We start from the raw sequence: 9,777 nt of genomic DNA, 5'->3' as shown, positions 1-9,777 counted from the left end.
TTTCATTAGTTGTCAGTTATAATCATCACAATTAAAATAAATAAATATTTGAAATATATCAGTCTGTGTGTAATGAATGTATATAATATACGTTTCACTTCAACTTTTTGATGATATTCTAATTATATGACCAGCACCTGTATATTAATAAGATTTTATTAATATGATTTTCTAGGGATGCCAATAATTCTGGGATGCATGTTTGGAAGAAAAAAAACTAAATAATTTTTCTTTGAAGAAAAATGTTAGATTAATATGTTTTTTTGTTTGAGATCAAGCTAATAAACCTTTTTTTTTTTTCATATTTACCTAGGGTGCCAAAAATGCTCTATGCACTGTATATTCAGTGGAGCCATTTGCAGAGAACAATTCCTGTGTAAACAGCTTTTAAAATTGGGCTCACCTACTCCATGACTAATTAAAACACATGAATGGCATAATGCTTTATTTTATATTTAAAGTTCAATTTAACAAGGGGAAATATTTTACAATACTTTTTGGGTCAATTTTCAATATGAAACATCATACAATATTCCCTTTCAACTGCAATGTTAACCACCTTTCTTAGAAATGCTGGACTGGCTCAGGGATTCAATCCAGTAACCCTTTGGTCACTGTCTGAATAGTGGTTATATCTGAACATGCCAATAGTGTTTTGTAAAGAAATTGTCTTTTTATCTAAGGTACTTTTGGTAAAGTGCAAATTAACCATTTAATGAAGGCTAAAATCAAGCCCTGGCTGGCCAACATTTCAAGCACCTCTTCAAATGTCATTATTGCAAACCATATCTTCAGATCTTGGACAAACGAGGTGTATTTCACAACAAATACCACTGAACTGTCAACATTACCATGGAAAGTTCCAAACAGTGTAAAAGAGCTGTAGGGCAGACACTAGCAGAAATTGTTTTTCAGTCTTAACTGCTTTAAAAAAACAGGACCATAAATTGGGAGGGAAATGGTAACTTCAATTGACATGACTGTGGAGCTAACCTTTATAAACTGTAGCTGTATAATTACATTTCTCTCTGCACATGAAATGTTGTGACTCAAAGGTTAACCTTGCAAGGCTGCTAGCTAAGCCTTTGATAGAAAAGATATTGAAGCAAAGAGTAGATGGCCCGCTTGACTGAGTCCAATCAAAGACCTTGTAAACATTTCCTACTGAAGTTTTTCTAGTTTGATGTTTAAATATCAATTGCACTAATTAAATATTATTTAGACATGGTTTGTAGACAAAGATAAAATCATAGCTTCATGTAAAACACTGATAATGTAAGTTCAAACAATGTTTGAGACAGGGCTGGACGTGAGTTACAATCATATGGACAAAAGAATAACTACAGTAAAAATTTGGTTTACAAGGTCTTCACTGCTTATGCATGGAATCTTAACAACCCTTGGCGTGACAGTAAATGTAGTAAAATGTAAAAATTTTAAAAATAATTATATACAGAATTGTTTCTACATTCCGGCCTGGACCAAATACTGTCAATTGAGGATAAATTAAATTACAAATGTTTATGGGGTTTAATTCTGTTAAAAAAAAAAAAAAACAACAACATTGAAATAACAAAATCTGCATGGTAAGAGGTAGGAAGTAGATGCTTCAAAGCCCAAAGAACATAGATATCTCCTTGCCACTCTATGTGTAACTAGTCATCATATAATGTGAGCCCCATGTCATTTAGGTGTTTCATACCTCAGAAGGAAGTGTCATCAGCCAGGGTGATTAGAGTGCAGGTTGATGAAACACTGGAGGAGCGTTCAGGGATTGAGTTGTTATTGTCCCATATTCCAGGCTGTAAGCTGTCTGTGCAGCCCAGGGCCTTGGCCACATCTGGGCACACGGTCAGACACAGTCGATGGAAGAGCATGTAGAACTTTCTACGGAAGCTAAGGTTGATCCAGAAGTAGAAGATGCAATTGAGGAAACCGTTGGAGGTTGGCAGCCACACCACCACAAACTCCATCCACTCTGGAACTTGGCGGCCTGAAATGGCTGGTGTAGGAGAAAGCAGTGAAATAGAAAATACAACACTGGGTGAGCTCAGGAAATGTACTCTAATGTGGCATTAAGCACATTACCTACATCTACTCCGAGTCATCTCACACAAAGAACATTGGTGCTTCTACAGTTGAAAATGTTGGTGTCATTTTCCTGAGCTCATTAAGAAGGATGGTGATCGCTTTAGTACCAGAGCAGTAGATGTTGATATTCATTTCTTCTCCTGGTTTTATCAGATTTTTCTCAAAATAAAAAGCAATATCCATACAGCTACAGTACTCAGACAGGTTATAAGTGGCCTTGAGAAAAACATGCACCTGCTCTCTGAATTTCCTTCATCGCCTAATGGTTTGTTGTAGGCCTACCATTGTAGATAATTGTAGCCATGCATGGAGTCCAGCATGTGTAGTACACCGTCATCACAGGAACAAGCACCCTGGCGGCTACGTTGGGTCGGTTGAGGCGACCTAAGTGTTGTGTGCGCATCTTCACCCGCTGCCTTTTTGCAGCCAACCATAGGCACAGGTTTGCGTATGTCATGACGATTGAGCACGGGAAGAAGATGAAGCATATTAACGCTATGGAGTACCCAACGTTAGTAGAGTACGATGGATTGCATACCAGTGACGCCGTAGAAAAGTGGACCTCAATTATACCGTTTGGAAAAGATATTGGTACGAGTAAAATAGGAGGGAAACACCATGCAAAACCGATAAGCAGCAGCGTTCTTCTCCTGGTCATCAGGGAGGAGTACACCAGCGGGTAAAACACTGCAATGTATCGTTCCAGACTTATGGTAGCCAGTGTGTACATACATGTCGAATAAACCGTGGCGTTGAAGAAAGCCACAATATGACATAGGAAGTCTGGACCGTCGCTGTAGTCCTTCATGAGACTAACGCACAAATTCAAAGGCGTAATGATCAGTCCAAACGCCGAATCAGCACCGGTGAGTGACAGTAAAAAGTATCGAGAATTCCTCGACCAACCGGACACGGATGAAGAAATCACCATAATAACTGCAATATTCCCTAACGTAATCATCGCTCCTAAGACGGATATTATAGTTATTTTAATTGGCCAGTGCGATTTAAGAAGCGTTTGCGGATCTGTGCTGGAATGGTTAGTGTCGTCAGACGCAGACAAACTGACAGTTGCGAACATTGTCCTTCACAAACTTGGGCCTCTGTCGGTTATAGGCTATTACACAATTGTCACCTTACTGTGCAAAACTCAAATAACACTATCAACCTCCATGCTCTCAAAATTCTTTCACCTAAATTAACATGATGAAATCGACTTACCAAACGGCGGTAGCCAAACAAATACACCAGACCCGCACTTTGACCACGCCTCTTTTTTGGGACTTACTGCATGCCCTCACATAGGTTTTAGAGGCATGGGCTTATTGCGATTGTCACATCCACATTAGTAAAGGCAAGTTTGTAGGTTTGTGTTGCATATTGGTGGGCGATACATTAGGCGGCATGAAGGCCGGGATTTTCGCTTTTTTCCAGGGGTCAAACTGATCTGTCTTAAATATTGGAGGGGGTCATGACCGCCGTCACTTCCCAAATATATGCACCAGGTCAGATTCAGTTATCATTTGCCTTGATATCTCTCTGCAACAGTTACAAAGACACGACAGTCCATTATTTTGCGACGCTTCATGGCTATTTGATAAATCAAGGTTGTGCGTTATCTTGCCCCTTCGTCTCCCGCTTGCCACCCGAAACAACTACCCGAGACAAGACAGAGAACCGTTTTTCTGTATCTACTCTTCATATATATAACCTTAATATGTTAACGTTTTATGAAATTTAAAAACGATATTCAATGCCTGATTAGCAGTCCAGACTCAGATGCTGTGTAACGTTTCTTCTGCAGCGCATGTATCGTTAGCTTTTTTGACAAAATGTCAAAGTGCTTTATTCTTAATCTCAGTAGAAGGGCCTTATTCGTAATCTCAGTCCAAATTTCAGTAGGCCTACAAAGGCCTTAATTTAATATTTTAACTTTAGGTCAATTTAAACTGTACAATAATAATCGCAGCCCTATGTTTAACCACCATGTAAAGTCTGTAGAGATGGCAGTTCTGGACCAGAATTTTAACAACCTATTGCAATCTGCTTCCTATCCTTCTGCAGCGTAATTTAATTAAAAACCCAGTAAAATGTTAATTTGTGGCCCAACAAAAACATTACAAACTGCACTTAATGATTCTGGCTTAATTAACTTTCTTAATTTAACAGAAGGTTACATAGCATGTAAAATGAAGAACACCAGATTTTCTCAAGTTGATGGATGCAAACCATCTTTCATTTAAAACCTGAAGGAGACTGCAAACTTTAAGAGCCAGGTCAAGCCATTGGGAAATTCCTAATTATGTTCCTAATTAAGACCGAAATGACCTGGTAAAGTCAGTTCATAATTAACCAGTGATCAATGAAATAAAAAGGAATAGTTGAACATGATCTATTAGGGTCGCTGGTTAGTTTTGAACTCTTACCTGGTCCTTTAACTCTTAAAGGGTACATCACAAAACTGGTGAACACATTTGAGTACTTTCCATTTTAGCTTTTACACCTCTGCAAACTACGAACAACAATGCCTTATGGGAATGTAACCCAAGATGGATTGTAACATTGCAGTGGGACTTATCAGGTATACCATATATCCGAAGTTATCTATGGCCTTTCAAAGAAAAACTGCCCCAGTACATCAAAAATCCAAAAATGTACTTGACAGTGGGAATTACCTACTTTTCTGCATGGCTATCTTTCTGTTTACACCAAACCCACCTCTTGTGTTTGTTTCCAAATATATCTATTTTGGTCTCATCTGACCTGAAACCCGGTTCCTTTGAAAGTTCCAGTAACGTTTAGCAAATTATAGGCGCTTGAGTTTGTTGTTTGCTGACAGCAAAGTTTTTTATGGCAACCCAAACAAATTGAGGTTACGTAGGTCCAAAAATCATAGTTCTGTAGACTTTCTGACCCCAAGATTCCTTGCAGATTCTTTGACCACTGAAACCGTCCTCCTCACTGAGCGTGGGGTCAATATTGACACATGTCCTCTTCCAGGCTGATTGTTAACATCTCCAGCTGCTTAAAACTTTTTAATTATTGCCCTGATATTGGAAATGGGCAGTTTCAACCATTTAAATTTATTCTCATAGCCATTTCCTGATTTGTGCGGCTCAACAACCTTTTGTCGCACATTTACTATATTCTCAGGTCTTTCCCATAGTGATGGATGACTATGGGACTTTAACCTGTGCGTGACATCTTACACTGCTAAAATTTTTTTAAGGGAACACATAATGATCACAGTGTAAAACCAAGTCAATTAAACTTCAGGGATATAAATCTGTCCAGTTAGGAAGCATAAGCAATTTTGAATCAGTGTCAGCTATTTTGGTGAAAATGAAAGTGACAACAGGTGCACTAAAGAGGCAACAGCAAGACAACCCCCAAAAGGGGAATGGTTATGCAGGTGGTGACCACAGACAATTGTTCTCTCCTTATCCTTCCTGACTGATTCTTCTCTAGTTTTGCATTGTGCTAGTGTCCTTGTCACTACTGGTAGCATGAGATGGCACCTGCAGCCCATTCAAGTTGCACAGGCAGTCCAGCTCCTCCAGGATGGCACATCCATACATGCCGTCACAAGGTTTTCTGTGCCTCCCAGTACAATCTCAAGAGCATAGAAGATATGCCAGGAGACAGGCCATTACACGAGAAGACCTGGACAGGGCCGTAGAAGTGCATCAACCCAGCAGCAGGACCTGTATCTGCTCCTTTGTGTGAGGAGGAACAGGAGAAGCATTGTCTGAGCCCTACAAAATGACCTCCAGTGGGCTACTGGTGTGCATGTTTCTGACCAAACTGTCAGAAACATACTCCATGAGGGTAGCATGAGGGCCCAACGTCCTATAGTAGGACATGTGCTCACAGCCCAGCACCGAGCAGCTCGATTGGCATTCACCAGAGAACACCAGAATTGACAGGTCTGCCATTGGCGCCCCGTTCTCTTCACAGAAGCAAGCAGGTTCACACTGAGCACATGTGACAGATGTGAATGAGTCTGAAGAAGCCGTGGTGAAAGTTAGGCTGCCTGCAACATCATCCAGCATGACCAGTTTGGCAGTGGGTCAGTGATGGTCTGGGGAGGCATATCCTTGGAGGGTCGCACAGACCCCCACATGCTAGCCAACGGTATCCTGACTGATGTTAGGTAGCTGGATTAAATTCTCAGAACCATCGTCAGACCTTAGGCTGGTGCAGTGGGCCCTGGGTTCCTCCTGGTGCTGGACAATGCCTGGCCTCGTGGCCAGAGTGTGTAGGCAATTCCTGGAGGATGAAGGCATTTATGCCATTGACTGGCCCTCACGTTCCCCAGACCTAAATCCATTTGAGAACCTCTAGGGCGTTATGTATCAGTGCATCTGACGCCGCCAAGTAGTGCCACAGACTGTCCAGGAGCTCACTGATACCCTGATCCAGGTCTGGGAGGGGATCTCATCAGGAGCATGCCCAGATGTTGTCGGGAATGCATGCAGGCATGTGGGGGCCATACACACTACTGAGTCACCTTATGAGATGCCATGATGAAATTCACACAAGTTCCAATAGCCTGTGATTTCAACTGTTTACTTTGATATTCAGTTTGAGTTTGAATCCAGCCCTCAACCTGTTGGTGATTTTGTTTTCCATTGACCGTTGTTACGTAATTTTGTTTTCAACGAATTACACAATGTACAGTGAAGATCTTTGATATACAGCTCCGGAAAAAATTAAGAGACCACTGCACCTTTTTCTTTCCTTTCCAAAATGTTTGAAAAGGAAAGTTTTGAAAGAGGAAAAGAAGGGTTAAAATTAAGAGACCACTGCAAATTGCTTCTGTTCCTCATGATGTGTGATTTAAGTGTTCAAAGTGTATTAATACCACAGTGAAAAAGAAAGTCATGGTTTACCACTTAAGTTTTCCTAATCACTGAGGTGAACTTAAAAATTTAAAATATGAATGAGAATATATTTCAGTGAGGTTTTATTCATAACAATTTCTAGGGGTGCCATTAATGGTTTTAGATGTTTGTTTTTTTGTAGAAAAATATTTAATTTATTTCACAATTATTTTTTCAAAGAATTTTACTGAAATTTAATGTCAGATTTTGTGAATTATTTGAATGAATGGCCAAGAGGATAAACATTGTTTTTCTTCATGTAAAATATTGTATTAGTCACTGACCATGTTCAATAGGTTCCAAACCACAATAGATACATTTTCCTGACAGATCTACAAATAATTGTACATAGTATTTTATGATACAAGGCCAGTCATAGTTTGTCTGCTGTTGTTTTGATCCTGCCATACATGGTCCTTCTATTCCTCTATAGGTTAAACCTAGTTCAAAGATTTCTTATCACCGCACAACCTAGACAAGACAAGAGTAAAATGTATTTCCTATGAATAATCCAGCAGCTCCTTTAGCAAATTGAGAAATTGAATGTGATCAAAAAACTACTTTTGATTACTAGAGTACCTCTCTTGGGATAGTAAGTATAGTTTGTGTCATTCACTCATTTTCAAAAACACCCCAGTGGTGTCTGAGATATTTTGAGGTTATCTAAACCCATCCCTGGGCATGTGTTAATTTGCTGTTAAGTAGCAAATTTGCCCACTCTACTGGTACCTGCGCATAGCTAGCATCTCAGAAATACAGTGTGAGATCAATTTCATTGATTGACACATGCAGAGGCCTAAAAAGTAAATAAACAAATGTGCTTCCATAGTTGGAACATAGAACATTTGCTGGGTAAGTCAAGTTGTTACATCACTCAGTTGTTAGAACAGCTGTCTCTGTATCTGAAGGCTTTGAGTTCATTGTCAGGTCAAAGCCACACTTTGTGTTTTATAAAAATGCATTTCCACAATAATTTAATTATGATTAAATGGTTGCTAGGCTACGATTTTAATATATGATCAAATGCAGTTTTTTTTTTTATAGGCTGCTGTGCTACTGCAGTAGTGGTTTTTGTTATACCATGCTATTAGGCTAATTAGTTTGGTTCTGTAATGTATCATATTGTGACAAAACATGAATGATTGATGTGAATGAGTGATGCTTGCATGTTTGTGTGTGGAAATGTCCTTACAGCACCTTGAATTAATGAAATGCTTTTTGGGCTGTTTTTGATAAAAAAAAAAAATCTTAGTTATTTTGACCAATTGCACACAGATTTGCAATGGTCAAGACCTGCAACCTCTTCATATTGAATCATGATACAGGTTTTAGATAGCCTATACATTTTTTTGTTAGATTTATTTATTTGTTTCACCTTTAAAAATGTATTGCTCTGTCACGGCTTTGGTTGAGGGAGCAAAGGAGGAACCGGAGAAGGCGTGGCGGATGAAGATTTTTATATATTTCAATAGAACAAATAAACAGAACAAGCGTTTACAAAGCGCACACAGCTCTGACATGAGGCAGAGAACAATCACACACAAAGACAGGGGGAGCAGAGGGAACATATATACTGGGGGAAACAGCGATGATGATGAACAGGTGCACTAAACGAGACACAGGTGAAATGCATGATGAGACGGTGGTGTTAGAAAGCCGGTGACGTCGACCGCCGGGGCCCGCCCGCTGCAGGGGGAGGTGAACCAGCAGAGGTCGCAGTTGTCACAGTACCCCCCCCCCCCGACGCGCGGACGACACCGGCCTCGGGGCCGACCCGGGGGGCGCGGAGCAGGGCGATCCGGCCGACGCTGGTGGAAGTCGCGGACAAGGACGGGAGCCAGGACGTCCTTCACCGGAACCCAGCTCTGCTCCTCCGGGCCGTACCCCTCCCACTCCACGAGGTACTGGAGGCCCCCCGCCCGGCGCCTCGAGTCGATGATGGAGCGGACAGAGTACGCCGGGGCCCCCTCGATGTCCAGAGGGGGAGGGGGTACCTCCCGCACCTCACACCCCTGAAGGGGACCATCCACCACCGGCCTGAGGAGAGACACATGGAACGAGGGGTTAATACGGTAGTCGGGGGGAAGGCGTAACCGATATGTTACCTCGTTGACTCTCCTCAGGACTTTAAAGGGCCCCACAAACCGCGGGGCCAGCTTCCGGCAGGGCAGGCGGAGGGGCAGGTCCCTGGACGAGAGCCAGACCCGGTCGCCCGGCCGATACACCGGGGCCTCCCCGCGGTGGCGGTCCGCAGAGGTCTTTTGACGGCGGACAGCGAGCCGGAGGCGGGATTGTACTGCCTCCCATGTGCCCGCTGCCCGCCGGAACCAGTCGTCCACCGCAGGGGTACCGGTCTGGCTCGGCGTCCAGGGCGCCAGGACCGGCTGGTAGCCCAGGACGCACTGGAAAGGCGTCACGCCCGTGGAGGAGTGGTGCAGAGAATTCAGTGCATATTCTGCCCACGGCAAAAACTCTGCCCACTCCCCCGGCCGGTCCTGGCAGTAGGACCGGAGGAACCTACCCACTTCTTGGTTTACCCGTTCCACCTGCCCGTTGGATTGGGGATGGTAGCCCGAGGTCAGGCTGACCGAGATCCCCAGGTGCTGCATAAATGCTTTCCACACCCTAGACGTGAATTGGGGACCCCGGTCAGACACGATGTCCTCGGGCACCCCATAGTGCCGGAAGACGTGTGTAAATAGGGCCTCCGCGGTCTGTAGGGCAGTAGGAAGGCCGGGCAGAGGCAAGAGGCGGCAGGACTTCGAGAACCGATCCACAACGACCAGGATGGTGGTATGGCCCT

At 42.7% G+C, this 9,777-nt stretch overlaps 1 protein-coding gene across 1 annotated transcript; it reads right to left on the bottom strand.

The window, feature by feature from the left end:
- Positions 1 to 447: 447 nt before the first annotated feature.
- Positions 448 to 3,302, bottom strand: zgc:162592 (G-protein coupled receptor). The gene is made up of 2 exons (XM_010903254.3): positions 2,374 to 3,302; positions 448 to 2,002 (listed from the first exon to the last, which is right to left on the bottom strand). Exons 1-2 carry the CDS (start codon positions 3,170 to 3,172, stop codon positions 1,704 to 1,706), a joined length of 1,098 nt encoding a protein of 365 aa, XP_010901556.2. The 5' UTR covers positions 3,173 to 3,302; the 3' UTR covers positions 448 to 1,703.
- Between the last annotated feature and the right edge of the window lie 6,475 nt (positions 3,303 to 9,777).

Source organism: Esox lucius, chromosome 2, assembly GCF_011004845.1.
Source record: "Esox lucius isolate fEsoLuc1 chromosome 2, fEsoLuc1.pri, whole genome shotgun sequence".
In the NCBI taxonomy this organism is placed as follows: Eukaryota; Metazoa; Chordata; class Actinopteri; order Esociformes; family Esocidae; genus Esox; species Esox lucius.
The sequence above is the reverse complement of the archived record's forward strand: the minus strand, read 5'-3'. Positions and strand labels throughout refer to the sequence as shown.

Coding starts and splice junctions, on each gene's coding strand:
- zgc:162592 (XM_010903254.3), bottom strand. CDS start 3,172: ATGTTCGCAACTGTCAGTTTGTCTGCGTCTGACGACACTAACCATTCC. Junction 2,003..2,373: donor GGCTACAATTATCTACAATG/GTAGGCCTACAA, acceptor CTCCTACACCAG/CCATTTCAGGCCGCCAAGTT.